General features: G+C 24.3%; 1 protein-coding gene across 1 annotated transcript in view; it reads left to right on the top strand.

The window, feature by feature from the left end:
* Nucleotides 1-4,022: 4,022 nt before the first annotated feature.
* LOC132930733 (heparan sulfate 2-O-sulfotransferase pipe) overlaps nucleotides 4,023-18,370 on the top strand; it is a 28,938-nt gene continuing 14,590 nt past the window's right edge. Inside the window, exons 1-4 of the mRNA XM_060996765.1 lie at nucleotides 4,023-4,156; nucleotides 4,297-4,405; nucleotides 6,353-6,474; nucleotides 16,230-16,282. Coding sequence (XP_060852748.1) covers nucleotides 4,305-4,405; nucleotides 6,353-6,474; nucleotides 16,230-16,282 — 276 coding nt within the window. The 5' untranslated portion in view covers nucleotides 4,023-4,156; nucleotides 4,297-4,304. The remainder of the gene's footprint in view (nucleotides 4,157-4,296; nucleotides 4,406-6,352; nucleotides 6,475-16,229; nucleotides 16,283-18,370) is intronic.

Raw genomic sequence — 18,370 nt, 5'->3', positions numbered from 1 at the left:
TTGATCTTTTAGATCTTCTACTTCGGCAGCAGAGACCATATATTATTTTACAATTAATTTTAAAAAGGACAGACACCGCCCTCGGCCACATGGGCCGTATAATAATCTGACAGCAGAAATACGACAGAAACCGGCTCAAGGAGAGCTTGCATGATAAGGTACGCAACACGATACCCTAATAGTAAGTTGACGAAAGTTGGAGAAACTTCTAGAAATTTTGTGCCATGGCATAGTTTTAATGCATGTGACTATAAAACATATATATTATATATTTACATCATAAAAATATATAATTTAATACATTTTTTTACCCCCCCCCCCTCTACCTCAAAAAAAGTTATAAATACGCCTTGTGTAATTCCATGGCGTGGATAGCTCTAATTTGAAAATCCACGGCAATGCACATAACTAACTAACTATTGGCATACGTCAGTAAATGCGTAATGTACTATAATAATGTGTACAATTTCTTTATTGTTGACTATGGCGGCGAATGAGATACATTTCTATAGTCTATAAGACTATAAGTAGACTACGACGGAACAGCACGATAGACTAACGCAAAAAATGTACATACGTTTTATGATAGACTATTACTAAGTCTAGTAAACTAATGACTGGCGCTAGGATGGTAGACTAATTTGAATTTAATTAAGTACCAACTATTATGGGTACGGTGAAATTAACAAATTTAAATAAAATACATAGATTCCAATCGATCACCTTGTACATGATAACTAAGGCCCCTTTCTACGTGTGTAACTAAATACTTCAATCCGACCTACATCACATCAAAACTATCCAAGAAATATCCTTATTTATATTATATAGGTAAACGTTTTGTTTACGACTAAAATATCACTCAGATTCTCTAATTTAAACATTTGAGTCAGATTTAATACGCACATAGAAATCTCCCAAGAAGACTTAAAATAAGGTAGTGTCGTGACCTAAACCCTTAATCGTGTTTAAAATAATATAAAGAAAAAAAATACATATATATTACAATATAATACATAACAAATTAAATCAGTTATAAAATGTAACCGCTGGGCTACTCCTTTTCTCAAGTAATTTGTGTCAAGTGCTCATATTATTTTATAGCACATATTCTTATTGTAAAATTAGCTTACAGATTGTATATTAATGATGTAAAATACAAAAAAAAGATTACTAACTACTAATGACTATCACTTATTCACTTAAAGATTGCACGCACACGATCAAGTGGGCACTAAGCAATAAGCATCAAACAATTATAGCGTCCTAACACAATCCTGACTAAACATCCTACCCATTAAGGTTCGTATAATCTTGCAGTTGATTTATTACCAAAATGTTGGTTATATAATCAACATATGTAAAGTATCAACAATCTACGGATAAAGTGATCAACCGAGCCTAGAATGAACAAAAAATGACAACGGCGGATTAGGACGAGATTGCAACACCCTACTTGAAAATGACTGGTCCTACCAGTGGCCCTACCACTGGTTCAACCTTAGACATAACAATATACTCGGTTTTAATTTTTTGTAGCCTTGCCATATAATTGTTGGCTTCCCATTAGCCCTACCTAGAAAAAAATCCTGGCGCCACCACTGCTTCGCCGTAATACTATAAATATAAATTTGATCATATCGTTGGGAAAGCCATATTTGAATGAAAAGGTTCATTTTGTAAACCAGTGTTTTATTATTTTTGACCTACCCGCGTTCTACCCGGTTAAGAAACGCTGGGTTATACGACAGATTGATACAAAAATCATAATTTTTATACGGCGCATCATATACAATCACTTTATCACTCCTGTGTTGTATTAACAGACAATGAATATATGTATTTCAATATTCTGTATAAGGTAACATAATATTATTTATTGTGTTTTAAAAATGTATGTTATTGTGATTATAATACACATACAATAATAATAATATAATAATTATAATATACATTCGGTTAAATTGTACAATATGTATTAAAATTATTACCTACAAAAATCATATAATTATATATATATATAATTAAATATCTATACGACTATACAACTGATATAGTTTTAGCTTGGTAATATATAGTTATATTGTTATTTATAATTTATAGTAGTTAATCTGTAAAATCTATTTAAGACGTTCTGAAAGATTTCCGGGCATGAAATCTGAATCTAACAAAACAAACTTATTTTTAGATTCTGAGCGCAGCGATTCATTAACGGGATATTTTCGTGATTGCGATGGTGATCACATTTAGGGGACAGTAAACATGCATTGAAATTTGAAAGTGGTTTCTAATAAAAAATCGGATCTAGATGATATCTTTCAAAATAATCAGAAAAAAAAAATAGAAGCCGGGCATTTTTAAATAAAATTATTTTTTGATAACTGAATTTGTTTTTGTTGTTATTTATAAATGAATGAGATAGGTATGACTTGTGGCAAAAAAATGTAAATTTGAATTTTTTACTGAATATTAACATGGACATTTTTTTGGACATGAATACATGATAATATGATACAATTTTCAAAATATTTTAGCTCTTTTTATGCTATTTATAGACATTCTCAGTTAATTAAAAAAATACTAACCGTAGAAACTTGAAAAATTTCACTACAAATTAAATTATAATGTTCTATTCTTGATGAAAATATCAAAACATTTGAACTAATAATGTTTATAGTCATTACATTTTTTTTTTGTTTTGTAGATGTTGATAATAATTATTAAGTTGATCAAGAACTAAGAAGCACGAGCATTTAATAACAAGCTCCTCATAAATTGTTTTCATATAATTATTTAAATGTACTTTTTGAAAATATATTAACAAAATATTTTTAATAAACGTTTGAGGTTCAATTTTTTACAAAATTTATTATTTAAACAAAAAATAAAGATTTTAATTACATTGTTGAAATTTCAAAAATATTAATCATAAGGAATTGAGACTTTATTCCTCTACATGTATTATTATTTATTAGGCTATATTATAATAATTATTAATTAATAATTAATTATGCAATGTCCATTGTTCATCATTATGCGCTTTTAAATTGTATTAAATAAAATTAAAACGTAAATTATAGAGAATACAGTGTCCGATGTCGTGACCTACAATATTTGCTTAAAATTATATGTAATATTCATATAATCTACTCAACCCATCTAAAGTGGCTTCTTTAAAACAAGTCTTTCACATTTGTAAATTCACTAAACCAAACATTCTTACTGTACACGGTATACTTTTTAATTAAAAATGTGAGAGAGTAAGTAGCCGCTCTGCTGTTCAGTAGTATAATAATATGTCGAGCGAACTACGATAATTGAGTAAGTTGTAATATAAGTGTTAATTTGAATTCAATGATCCAATGATAAATCTTTGCATGAGAAAACAAATGTTGTGCGTAAAAGGTCTGTCAGCTTAAATTACTAAAATGTAGTTTATTTCAATATCAGTATATTGAATTATTTTTTTGCCAAAAATAATTCATTTGAAAGTCCTTGTGAACCATATTGTTGAATTATTATACATTATAACTAAAATTGTTATTCGTTGTTTTAATATCTATTGATAAATGTTGTTCAAAGCAAAAAACATTTTTACCGATATAAAAAATAAAAATTTACATCATATAGTAAATCAATATATTTTTGGCTCTGCTTAGCATCTAAAAATAAATTATAAAAATTTTAAATTTTAAAATATTTTATGTAAAAAAAAAAAATAGTTTTATAATCACCCTCTACAAAATATTTTTATTCGTCAGTTTTTTAAATTTTTGTAATCTTTTAATTTTAACTATTTATATATGATTTTTATCTTTCATCATTATTCATTATTATTGTTATTTTTTATGCATGATTGTATAAATTATAGTAATAAGATAACCTAACAATGTAACATTCGTTCGATTTACAGATAGGCACATAATATATATTTGCATTATATGAGAATTATAATTGCATAATAAAGTCCTTATAGATGACACAAATTTCGCTCTATATCATACGCATAATGCATGGTAAGTAGTAACTAGTTTGTTATGGAGTAGTACCTAGCTAATACCTATAGTGTAGCTAATAGATCCAACGAGTATCACGCTATGCTGGTTATGAACAGTCGGATTGTAGACACCTTCACTGGCAGTGCAGTGTTTACGCGGTAACGGTCTTCATACTATATTATTCTCGTATAAGATTTATATTTATATAAGAAGTATACGATTTTCGTATTTTTCATTATTTATTTTCTTTTACTTAGTGTATTTTAATAATTTAATTTTAAATGTAAATTCTGATCAGGCTTCACCATGACTTGTTCGGACAAGGGATATACTAGGATCAATATCCTTTCTACATGCAGTAGATCGGTAGAAACTGCTAAACATAAACGCATTTTTATTTCAAAAAGGTAATTCATTTTTAAATCATTTTTTTTTTAATAAAATTAAAATTATTTTTAAGCTATCATTAGAAAATTTTAACGTAAAAATAAACTTATAAAAATTAATTATGTTTATAAAAAAGAAGAATGTATTTAAATTATATCATTAGTACCATTTTAATTAAATAAATAATTTTTTTTTACAATTTGTTTATAACAGGTTTTATTTTTGTATAATTTTAATTCAAACTTGAAATTATTTCAGGAGGAAATAAGAATATTAAAAATAATAATAAAATAGAACTTATTGGGTTTAATCTTTAATCCATAATAAATAATATAATACTATAATTTTAAAAATAATAAATAGACAATTAATTTACTGTTATATAATGTAAAGTTTAAATGATAACATTTCATTCTAAAATTTAATCCAATTGTCGATTTTCAACTAACCATACAACTAACTTACCAAGTGAACAAAAAATCAGTAAGATAGACAATTAGTATCTATATTAACTATTAACTATGTTCTATAGTTTTATTCAGTGTTCAATTTTTGTTGATATATTATAGTATAATACCAACTTAAAACCAGTTTTAAATACCTACTATATTTGTATTTATAGTTATATACATGAGTTATAAATTATAATCAATTTAAATTTAACCTAATTCACCTAAAGTAATTTCAAAATGGTATTCAAAGAATAAGTATTTAGATTTTCTATACAATTTAAAGAATATCCTATGGTGATCAATGTTTTTTTTTAAAATGAAAATCAAACTTTGACCGATTAGTTTTTGAGTATTTCAATTTATATACTATATTAAATATAATATTTAATTTAGTACCTACTAATTAAACTTGTATCATTTCTACAAGCTATACATTGTTAATAGATTAATATTAATTATAGTAATTTACAAATCATCATATTTTCAAAATCTATCATCTTAAATTCTTAGAAGATAAAGTTAAATGATTAAAAACTATTCAATCAAATTTTGATTTAAGTACATTATAATGAAAAATTATTTGTTTCAGTTTATAGAAATAAGTGTGATTATCATTTTTATTACTTAAATTGTTTAAAACCAAACGTCTACAAATCTAAAATGCATTTTTCATCGTATATTTTTAATTATAGTTAAATATTAAGGGGATATTGTTCAGTTGAACTTTTAAAGAGGTCGATGACCTCTACAACTTCAGCTCCATAAGTTTTCTTCTATTATTATAGTAGTAGTAGTAATTTAATTTAAACAAAACCCTTTTCTGGTGTATTAAAACGACTAATTATAGTCGAGTAATTCAAATTATAATAAATTCTCAATTCCAAATCTTAATTTTTTTTTATGTAAGTAATTATGAAATTAAGATCTAATAAAATTATATAAATGGTCAAAAATCAAAATATAAGAAATAATAGATCAAGAATTTGACTGGTTCCTAATTCCTATTCAAGTTATAAACTATAATATGTTTATGAAATGTTTTTATTAAATTAATTATATTTTGATTACCTAATAATAACGTAAAAATTATAATACTACAAATTTCAATCTCATAAAATTCTTCAATGAATTTGTACATGAAAAAATATCAAATATTAATGTAGTTATTATCTAGTTAAATTTGGTACTTATGACAAAATAAGTATGATGTAAATAAATGTATTGTTTATTTTGAGCAACAATATGTGCTCACAAGATATTTTTTAATTTAAATAACATGTTATGTAAAAAAATATATACCAGTTTTATGTATTATTTATTTGTATTGGTCATTGATATCCTGTTGAGATTTTATTATAAAAGGGGTGAAGCAATTTTTATGCTCTGTCATTTGCATGCTGGGTTCGGGGATTTTTTTTTTGTTTTGTTTAACTTTACAATATTTTAATTATGAGTTTTGAGTTTGTAAACAACACAATAAAGTATACAATAAAACCATATGTTTTTTGTTTTCAGAACTAGCGAACTTGTTGCGCTTATGGCAATTTCGTCAACTTTATTTTTATTCTTACACACCAGGGATCTGCACACTCGACTTAGGTCATTACAATCTATTACAAATTCTGCATCAACTTCAGGTAAATTTTAGTTTATAAAAAAATAAATAAACTTAATAGGTACCTATTTATTGTTTAATAATGTAAAATCATGTATAATAGTAACAATTCAATGATCGAAACAGTTGTTATGATATCGTTACAACAATATTTTTTATATTTAATTAATATTTCAGTTATTCATTAATCATTGATATAAATAGTCATATTTAAAATGTATAGTATAATAATATACCTATTTATTTTTCGAAAATCACTTTTAAACTTAAGAGGATGTCAGCGTAGTATTTGTTATCTTTCTCTAATCCACGTGTAGCATGGCAAATTTTACGTTCACAATAATGACTATAACCATATTAATTTATCAAATTAGAGTAAAATAACCTCATATACAATTTAAAGTTAAAAACATTATCTAAGGCATCTCATATGCGTTTTATTATATTTTAATTTTAAACCGAGTTATGAGTATTTTAAAATTGTAAATTATTTATACATCTTAAGAAACTTGAAACTTATAACTCGTTTTAAAATTAAAATATAATAAAACGCTCTTGAGATGACCTAAATAATGTTCTTAACTTTAAATTTATTATTATTAAATTAAAATTTTTATAAGAGGTTATTTCACTCTATTTTAAGAAATTAATATGGTTATATAGTAATTATTGTGAACGTAAAATTTGCTATTTTGCACGCGGGTCAGAGAGAGAATACAAATAGTGTGCTGACATCCTATTAACGGTTACCTAAACAAAATAATAGATATCAAAATAAAATTCTATATTTATTTTTAATCAAAGTATTGATTGCACTTTATCAATAAAATAACAAATTTGATCTGATGACTGGTAAATTAAGCAACCTTCTTAATGAATGAAGAATGACTAAGCGCTACTATATTTTCAATAATGCTAGCTTAACAGATTATTTTTAAAATAAATAATAATTTTAAAACACATTAGTGTATGCATATACAAATTGCAGTGATTCATAAGCTACGATTACAACTAAGCAATTATTTTAAATTTATTATAAAGTTATAGAAACGTTCATTTTTTTAAACTTTTATACTACGTGTAACGTGTAACTTTTTTTAATAGTTTTGGCACCTAATATAAATTATATGTTTATATAATCCACTATAATTTTTAACTAAAATATTTTGATATCAGTAAAATGGTATTAATATTTAACTAATTTTTTTTAATAAAATATTCAAAATTATTTTGATTAAACAAAATTAAGGGTTTAAGCTTTAAATTTTAAGTACAATAAATTCGTGTTATTTCATGTAGGTAAATTTAAAATAGCACTAATTTATGTATTTGAATCTTGTCGAGTAGATTGTAAGTATTTTATTACATTTGGGAAAATAGTTTGCAGTGGCGGTACCACCGTGATTTTTTAAGACAAGTGTCCTAAACAAAAATTTGGTGGGTGGGTAGTTAGAAAATGTCAATGCTGGCCGGTTTAATTTTTTCAATGGCCCTGGATTAATTGTATCTGATAAGTGATAATTATATTTCATAGATTTACTAGTATATTATTTCACATTAGTATTAATATACCAACGTGTCTCACAAATTAAAATTTCCGCCCGCCACTAATAGTTTGTGAATAAAATCTATGTACTAGAAATATTGCAAATTTTAAAATATTATTAAATAATAATTTCAAAATTGACAATGTTATCTCACACAGACTGCAATTCTCTTTTGATAATTACGTTTTAAATAGTCTTCTACGTTTAAATTTTCAATAAACATAATGTATATAAATATTAATTAATATATTAATATTATTATATTATGTAATTGTAATGGATAACAATAACAATTAATTCTTATAATAATATATTTAATCAATTGTTATGTATTCGAATTCTTCGTTTAAAATATTTGTATTATTATTTAGATTTTAGAGTCTATATTATTATCTCATATGGGTATAATAATTACGTACAAGTCTAAAATTTAATGGTAAATTAATTTAATTTTTAATTCGTGGTGGTAGTTTTTTTTATTATAAGCTTACACATATGATATTATTTGGCTTAACTTGGTTGGACTAAAACGTGTATACTATACAAAATAAGTGTTACATTTAAACATATTGGTCAATGTTTATTTCATTTAAAAATTATTGTTGAAAATTGTTTATTAAATTTTTGATATTTCTAAGTATTGCATTTTCTTAAATTTTAAATTAAACATATTGTAATAAATTGTTTATTGTGCATAACAAGCTTTTGTTCTCGTTTTTACTTTTGAGGTGACTATAGTGACTCACGGTTTATGTATAGTGTGAGTATACAGTCATAAAGAAAGGCATTAAGTAATACGTTCACGTACGATGGACTTGCTTGACAAAAGAAGACCGTTTTTGTTCTGTTCCCACTGGACGACTGACCATCATTAGTCGCGATCGTTGTTTTTAAAAGAAATAATGTTACAAATAAATGTGTATGTACATCTTTATGGAACTAACACTAAATGCCCCGTGCCCTACATTAAGATGACACGACATTTCATTATTAAAAACTTTATTTTTGCTCCCGCCACCTATTCAAAAATAAGATTAAATAAAGACCAACTAGACTTTCTCTTTTGTAATCTTACTACGGGTGCGAAAATATAATAGTGTAATTATTAAAATAATAATAATTAATACTACAAAATACTTTTTTTTGAAAAAATTGTTTATTAGTTTCACTATTATTTCACAAGTTACGTATACCTATTCTGTATTGAAATTTAACTTGTAGGTAAATACCAACATTTTCGTTAAAAAATCAATGTAGGCTAATCGTTCCGTTGTACGATTTACGATTGTATCATGTGTGCAGTGGACGAATTTCACTCTACAAGTACTTATAGGTACTCAAGTTCCATACTTTAAAAGAATCTCGTTCTACATCTTGAAGTATCTAACTACCTAATTTGTATGTCACTATAGATGTAATGACTGAATTAGCCATAACATTTAATCATTGTTTTAAGTTAAATGATTTATCAATATAAAATTGGAATTTTTACAATGTTAAAATTAAAAATGTAAACAATATATTACAGGTTTCTTTAATATTTTTTTTAGTAAAGTTAATATATAAACCCAATATTACTAGGAATATAGACGATATAATTTATAACTCTAAGTACTATATATTGCATATTGGTAACTATATTCATATTGTGCCTAAATAGTAAATGGCTACATATATATTAATATTATTACACCTATACAAAAATATTAAATTTGTTAAAACTGCTTTTGTCTTATAATACAGATAGATATAGTGCTGTTTTTTTGATGAGGTAATAATTTATTAATTTAAGATTTAATATATAATAATAAATTCATAATGATAATAATAATACTAAAACAATAACATTATAAATTATAAATACTATTTTAGAAAATAAATATCAAACTGTTTAGAATACAATTTTATTTAATTTAAAAATAAAGTTTTAGAAATTTCAAATATTTTTATTATAAATAGAAATTCCATCTATTATTATATTAAATACGCATTGTATATATATATTTTTTTAATGCAGAGTTCAATATTATAGAATATATTATAAGTTGCTATTATATTATTATATAATATTATATTGTATGTAATAATAATAGATTTGACTAAAATCTTATTTGAAATCTTGAAATTATAATATTAATTACCTACCTAATCAAATGATTAAACACAGTAATTTTTAATGGACCTTCTTGAACATTTTCGTGTGTTTTGTCTAAATAATATTTAAAATTTATATTTCTTATTAAAATAAAAATAACTTATTTAGTAACTTCTACTTGAATATCTTAAAAGAATTTAATCTTTTGTTCATTTTTAATAAATAATATGATTACACATCGAGTAAACATATTATTATAATTTATAATACAAATAAAAGATAGTTTACAATGCAATGCATCATATATACTATAACTATAATGTAATATATAGTATATAATGTAGGTATACGTTTGATTTATAACTTAAATTTAATTTTTGGATTCTGCAGTGAAAGCATATTTATTTTAAGTCATTCACTATTATGTTAATATAATACGGATTACGGATGAAAAATGAACTATCCTTTCATTTGTAAAATGTTCATGCAAACCTTATAAAAAATCGAACATATTTACGAAAATTGTTGAGAGAAAGTGGACGAACATTGCCATTGACCTTTACCTTTGACACGATAATGCCTTAAGGTAAAATTCAATATTCATATTATTGTATACTAATGACTTAGAATTAGATATTTACAAAACTTGACCAAAGTCCAAAGATGTATAGATTACATCGTTTATAAGATACATCTGTTCTGCTTTTGACTATTCTCAATAATAGGCAGCTGATCTGAGAAAACATGTTTTGTAATTATATATAGATTCACTAATAACTAATAAGTAATAAGTAATAATAATATTATGTACCTACCTACTTTTTATTACATTATCAAAGTCGATTATATAATATTTGTTTAATCAAAACGTCGTGTAATTATATTATACTTAAAAAAAAAACAAAATCTTAGGCATTAGGAGTATTCGATTTTATAAAACAAACCATATACTTCCTGAAAATATTTAGCGACGGTTATATTGTTTTTGAAAATAATTATAAATATTTTTAATTTCTTATTTTCTAAAATTAATTATTACGAATATATACGACATACGTATTGACATATTATTGTATACAACTAATTTAATAATTTACATAATACAAATACATGCTACTAATATAAAAATCTTAAATACAATTAATATAACAGGAATTAATAAAATTCTAATATTAATTTATCAATGATGCCCTACTCATAATATTATATTTTATAATTTATTGCCGATTAAAACCAGGAAAATTAAACATGACGTAGGAAATTAAATAATTAGTTTACATTTGTAAATTAAATTATGACCTACTCATTTTTTTTTATTATTTTGTCCCAATAACATTTTACATTTTTTTTTATAGTTGCATTTTCAAGATTAAATCAAATAAAAGCATTTACATTCACTTTTTCTTAACTCATTGTAATGATTGTTTCGAAATAATAGCCCGGATTGTACACGTATATTGTATATACTCAAATGTTTATAATATGTACATCGTTTCCTCTCTCTATCTTAACTGAACCATTGAGTTGCTTACGTAGCCAAGTGGTCTACTCGAATTTGACGTTAAGATTATACCCACAACCTATTATGCTGTCATACCTTCACGTTTGAACAATACGTTAAGCAGTAGTAGTACTGTGTTATATTTATATTATACAAGAACATTATTAAAAAGAGTATTTGTTTTGTAGTCGAGAGGAAAATTAAATTGCAACATAATATTTCTATAAAGTATTCATGCGAATGGTTAGTATTTTTAAATTAGAGATATTTAAATTATAAATGTATATAACTATCGTTTTTAAGTATCTATTATACTTATTAGCTAGTATTTAGCATTATAATAAATACAATAGTGTATACTACGATGATGCACAATATAAATGGCTTATCAAATATTTGATAATTTTCAATATTTTTAATTTTAATTTTAATAATGTACAACAAAAATTCTAAATTATACATATATACTGATATGCGTACTAAAATACTTGTTTTGGGTATTTTAATATTACATAGTCATAGGCATTTGTGTTGTATCTTATTTTCCGATATCATAGATAGTATCATTGATTAAATACACTATATAATTAATCAATGTCCAATGATACTATATAAACAATAATTTCCTTTTCAAAAAATACCGATATATCTAATTTCTTGAATTTTGTATTTAATACCTGTTTTGTCAAAGGCACTATTTTTATATTAAAATATAAAAAGTAATAATAATAATATTAAACTATGATAAAAGTATAGAATTTTACGATTTCACTGACTTTCATTGCACTGGTTTGCAATCTTTAGATTGGACGGATTGTAAAAATAGCTTATATTTGATTCATTATTATTTATTTCTATAAAATAATTACTATATTAACATTGTTTTTAATCAATTAACAATTTAACATCAATTGATTCACAAATAATTTATTTAAATAATTAAATTATACCTTACTTATAACTGCGTTCAATAATGTTGTTTTATTTAATTTTTTATGTGGAAAAATTTAGTGAATTAAATAAAAATCAGCGTATACCTAGGAGAATTGTATAGTTTTAATCTGCTTTTAAGTATTTTCTATCTATTAACTAAAAAAGTAACAACTCTCCGTTTATAGTAATAATGTAGCCTTATTATTCTACTTGTATAGTATGAATTATAAAAATGAATGAGTCATTACAATTTACAAACGTTCATGATTGAAATGCCTATATAATATTTATTTTTGTTTATTTTTTATTGTTATAGTGTGAAATCTAAACATGTATTGTGTACATTTGATAGATTTTCTTTCAAGTTACATAGGTATTGTAGTATATTATCTAATGATTATATACACTGTAATATGCTATATACATGTTTAGATGTTTCGTGTATCTATGTAATATTATATGAATCGTATTGGAATTTTCTGAGTCTTACTTTCGTATTTATACTTCAAAATAAAATAATAATTATTCAATAAATTATAAAAGTAAAGGGTATCTCAAAAAGAACGCCGGATTTAAAACTGCTATAGATTAAATTTATTTATACAAAAATAATTAAAAAATTGATCATTTTCTTCAGATGAGGTTGAGGTTTAAACATAAAAAATAATATCAGGCTTATCCCTCCTACTAGTCATATACGCAATCACTCGGTCCATGAAATTCTTCATCATCCGATCATATATTGCCCCGTTCGTAGAGAACACGTCCAAAAACCAAATTTACCCACCTCGTACTTGCGAGTTGACACCGTGTGATTTTTTCCTATGGGGATGGGAATACGCTAATAGTTACAATTTTACCAGAACAAACTACGCAATTTGTTGGATTTTAAAGATATAAAATATCAATATGTTATCAGGTGATAAAGAATTTCATGGACCAAGTGATCGCGTGTAGGGCTAGTAGAGGGGAGGCGTATGCCTGATATTATTTTTCATGTTTAAACTTCAACCACTTCTGAAGAGATTGATGTGTTTTTTAATTATTTTTACATGAATAAATATGATTTATAGCAGTTTTAAATTTGGCGTTCTTTTTGACACACTTTACATAAAAAATCAATTATATAGATCTTTATGACCAAGTTATTGTAACTTATTTACTTATTTATAAGTAAAAAAATGTGAACTATAAATATATTCAATGTACAATGTACATCTTTAATATTTAGTGAATCTATTTAAATTGAAAAAAATATTTCTTTATTTTGTTAAAAATAATTAGATTATAACTTCTGATTTTTCTAACAAAATTAAAAATTAAATTATTTAATAATTCCATTCTCTCGGCATTATTGATTAGATTTATGCATTATACTATAATATTTAACTTCATATATTTTCATATGTTCCTACTTACTCGTATATAATATAATTAATATAAGCGTACATCGTATTTTGTTTTTGGTAGAAAAAATATATAATAAGTTTAGTTTCTAATATTTTAGATTTTAAGAATGTTCATGACAAATTATATTTGTCCTCGATGAACACAATTATACCTAGTTATTTTATGTTTATTTACAAATATCATACGGGAAATTAAATTAGCCGTAAAAGATACATAATTTCAACAGTAAGAACATATAACTAATTTTAATAATGAGAACAAAAACTTAAACTGTTGGTCACATTGTGTTTAAAAACATAGAACAACTGACCTTTAAAATTAATAATAGGTTTGTAGATAACCTAATCTTTTTTCAAAGATTTAATTTATACTTTATAATAATTTTTTCAAAAGTGTTGTCAATAAAATGTCGGTTTTATAAGTTATAATAATAATGTACCTGTACTTATTTTTTAATTATTGATATTATTGGCTTGCACCTACTTTAAATGTATTATTGTCTCATATAGTAGGTATATTGTTTCAAACTTCAATAACATTAAATCAATTAATTAAATCAATCTTCGTTAATATATCGTACATCTAATATATTTTATAATTAATTTAATAAGATCGTGAATACCTATATTGTGCATTAAATGGTGTAGGAACATTAAAAACCAGTAATTGTGACAAAATTCTACATATTAATGTCATAATGAATCGACTAGAGAGATTACTAGGTAGTACTTTTAATCAAGTGTTGAGTAACATTTACTGTTGAACAATGTACATATATATGTTTATTATATAGATTTTGATATAGACACAGTTCAGTATTGATAAATTATAATATTATAATTTATAAGATATATATAGAAGTTTTATTGTATTTAATATTTAAATATTGATAATTATTACTTTACTTGTTATACATTTAAAATACGTCATACGCCAATGACTTGAAATACATTTCGTTTGATTTTTATAAGCATATTATATGAATTTAAGTAGTAATAATATTTATGAACTTTCCTATAAAAATGTCTTTCTTATAAAGAAAAAATTAGATAATAAAAATATATACCTATAGAATAGATACTACTAAATTACCATTACTATTTACGTACTTGATGTTAACTTTTTAAAACAGTTACTTATGTACCTACTACCTACTGTACATAATTATGCTTAAAAATCTAAAAAGAACAGTTGTATTGATTCACAAATGGAAGAAAAATAGACAGATTTTGAAGTAGACTTGTCATTATTTCTGCTACTATAGCGGTATTATATATTATTAACTCAAATCGGAATTTGATTTTATAGGTATAGTCCATTCAAAGATATTTCACGGTATAACCTGAATCCATTTAGATCAAAATACCCAATAAATACCGTAAAGTTGTCATTATATAATTAGTTTAAATTTTTGAGTAACTACTGGTCTTGAAAAAAATATTTTTTAAGTTTTACACCGTTCCTTAAAAATCTCTGTCAGAGACTAAGAAAAATCCGAAGGTGTCTTATTTTAATTTAATTGTCAATTCAAGTGTCACTAATGAGTGACTTTTTAATCAATAATCATATAACCTTAAAGCTATTGTAGTTTGTATTTTTAATCCACATAGTTAAATAATATACTTATTGTTGTATATTTCAGTAACTATATAAAATATAAACGTAAAAAAGTAATAAGCATACGTTTGAAAATTTCAAAAAATACATCTTCTATAGGCTTAGGATTAGGCATACTATTTAATATATTTTGTAATAGGGATGATGAGATCCTACTTATAGACAGTGCCTAGTGGTTGTCAAATACATCATGCTTGGATGCGTCGACAATTTAATTACAGGTATCACGGTAATTGTCAATTTGAAACATTTAGGCCGGCGATTTTAACTAGTAGTGTGAAAAACACGTAATTCTATATAGACCTTAATAATTTTAATGTAGCACGAAATTATGATACATGTGTATACCTAGTTGTATATTAAATGAGAAAAATAGTAAAAAATAATATGCAATTGTTATGGCAAAAATGAATTATATTATTATAATAGCAATATAACATTCGTACATCAATCTCAATTGTATGAATTTCACGGTTTCGTAAGAATTAAAATCAAATTCACGTATATAACGGGATGTTAAAATGTTTGGACTTATTTGTTGTGTATTCATAATTTGAAGGTATACATACATATTCGTAAAACAGGAATATAATAATATGCATTAGAAGTTGGAATATGTTCCTCAAAAAAATAATGGTATTAAACTAATGTTTATTATTTTTTTTTTTTTTTAGGTGATTCTACCGCAATGGAAAACGATATTGATAATTTCATCCAACATGATCAGGTAAAAACGTGTTTCAATAAAGTTTAAAGATCATTACTATATTATACAAAACATATTGTGTATAACTGTATAAGTTTAATAAAGATAATTAGGTACTGTTGGTTAAATATCCAAATTAATTTAAAAATAGTGCAACTTAATCAAAATTGAAAATTTTTAAATTAAAAACCCGGAATAATTTTCTTGTAAAATGTACTTAGTAAAAAATATAGACGTAATTTACAAATAAAACGACGTATACCTTAAAACCTAATCGTTGTTAAAAAGATGGATAAAATATCTAATAATTTATAAAATAAATGTATCTTGTATATATGATAGTTATTATAGTCTATCACACTAGTTTTTACACTATACCATCGTGCATAAAAGTAAAGTTGGTGGTATTACTGTATTAGTTCTTATAACTTCAAACTTTCTAAACGTCACAATGAATCAGCACTGATACAAGTGGTACATACGAATTGATTTACTTTTACATTTTAACCAAGACCAAAGAGTTTTATATGTTTACTCTTGATGTTTTTTCTTTATTTTAAATGTATTTCTGTTAAACTATAATATTGTTTAAAATGATACAAGCAATAATTAATGAAGCATAACTAATGTGTTTACAACTGTTTAATACTTTTATTTGTAAATTTTAATATATATCTGTATTCAGTGTATCCTTTTTAATTATCTTATCAGTAATACAATAAAACAGTGCGCTTTCGGACAAGATTATCATTTTGTTCATGTGTCTTTCTTACTAGATTATTTTCTGGATTTGTGATAGTACCAGTTGTGTGGCAAGTCAGTAATTTTTTAAACATACATTTTGCTTCAAACTTATTTTTTAAATTATTCTTTCATAATAAAAACTGGATATGTCATGCCTATAGCCTAGGTATTCCAAGGAAGTAGCTCGCATACAGCAGTCATACGCTTTACGTATGACACGCACAACACTTAAATGACAGATTGACAAGATGGTAATTTTCGCATCAAACAATGACCCCCGTTAAAATTTCTGAAAAAATTAATCACATTTAGCCAAATTACCGCGTGGGAAATAAATAAAAACAAATCCGCCCAAATGATTTCCTTCAATCGTAATGAATGTTCACCTATTCAAAAAAATAACAACTCCACTTATCAGTTAAATCATAACGAAAGATTTAAGTATTAACCCTGAAAAAAATTGACTTGGTCTCGCCTTACAAAGCGAATACGTAATCAAGTCAATATACTTAGTACTTACCTTCACCCATTATATACACCGTACAGTACTAAGATTTTAAATTAGCTTAATATAAGTAAAAAATACGTAATCAGTCATTCTGTTTGGGCGTATGAGGATCAAATATTATGTGTATCTGTCAAACCTTCGACATCAAGCTTTCTAAACAATTACCTATTAAGAATTATTATTATAGGTGTTCTTAGTTCATATGTTTGTTTTCCATACGTATAACAATATGTCTAAATCCATTCACTTATTATAGGTACCGTCGTAGTAAATTAACTAGAAAAAGCTAATTATTAATATTCCACCTGAGTCATTCAAATACTCTAATACATTATAAATAGACACCTAACAATTAATATAAAATGTTATGTTCTTCCTAATTACTCATCAAAACTTTTAATACTATATATATTATATCATATACGAATAATTCATAAGCTAATATATAAAAAAATATTTGGTAGGTACCTATTATCAGTGTATACGATATGGTTCCCTTTTAAACTTCTTAAGTCAATTAAATAGTTACATATTATGCCATTATTTTTTATAGTTAATGTTTATACAAATTAAGTATAAGTATAGCAAATATTGTTAAATACTTTTATTTTGAAGACGTTAAATCACCATTACTTATAAATTAATTATAATTTATAATTTTTATATTATATTGGTTCCTATTTTTTTATTTAATCATGTAGTTAAAAAATGTTTTTGTGAAATTTAAATTAATCAATAGTCTAGTACCTAAAGAGAAAATCTTAAGAAATCTTACTTTGTTGCTAGAAAAAAAACAATATTTTTACGGAAATGAACAAAAACAAGACTTATACCTATAAATGAACCGAACTCGTCTC

Source organism: Rhopalosiphum padi, chromosome 4, assembly GCF_020882245.1.
Source record: "Rhopalosiphum padi isolate XX-2018 chromosome 4, ASM2088224v1, whole genome shotgun sequence".
NCBI classification, from domain to species: Eukaryota; Metazoa; Arthropoda; class Insecta; order Hemiptera; family Aphididae; genus Rhopalosiphum; species Rhopalosiphum padi.
Note: the sequence above shows the minus strand (reverse complement) of the source record. Positions and strands in the feature narration are given on the sequence as shown.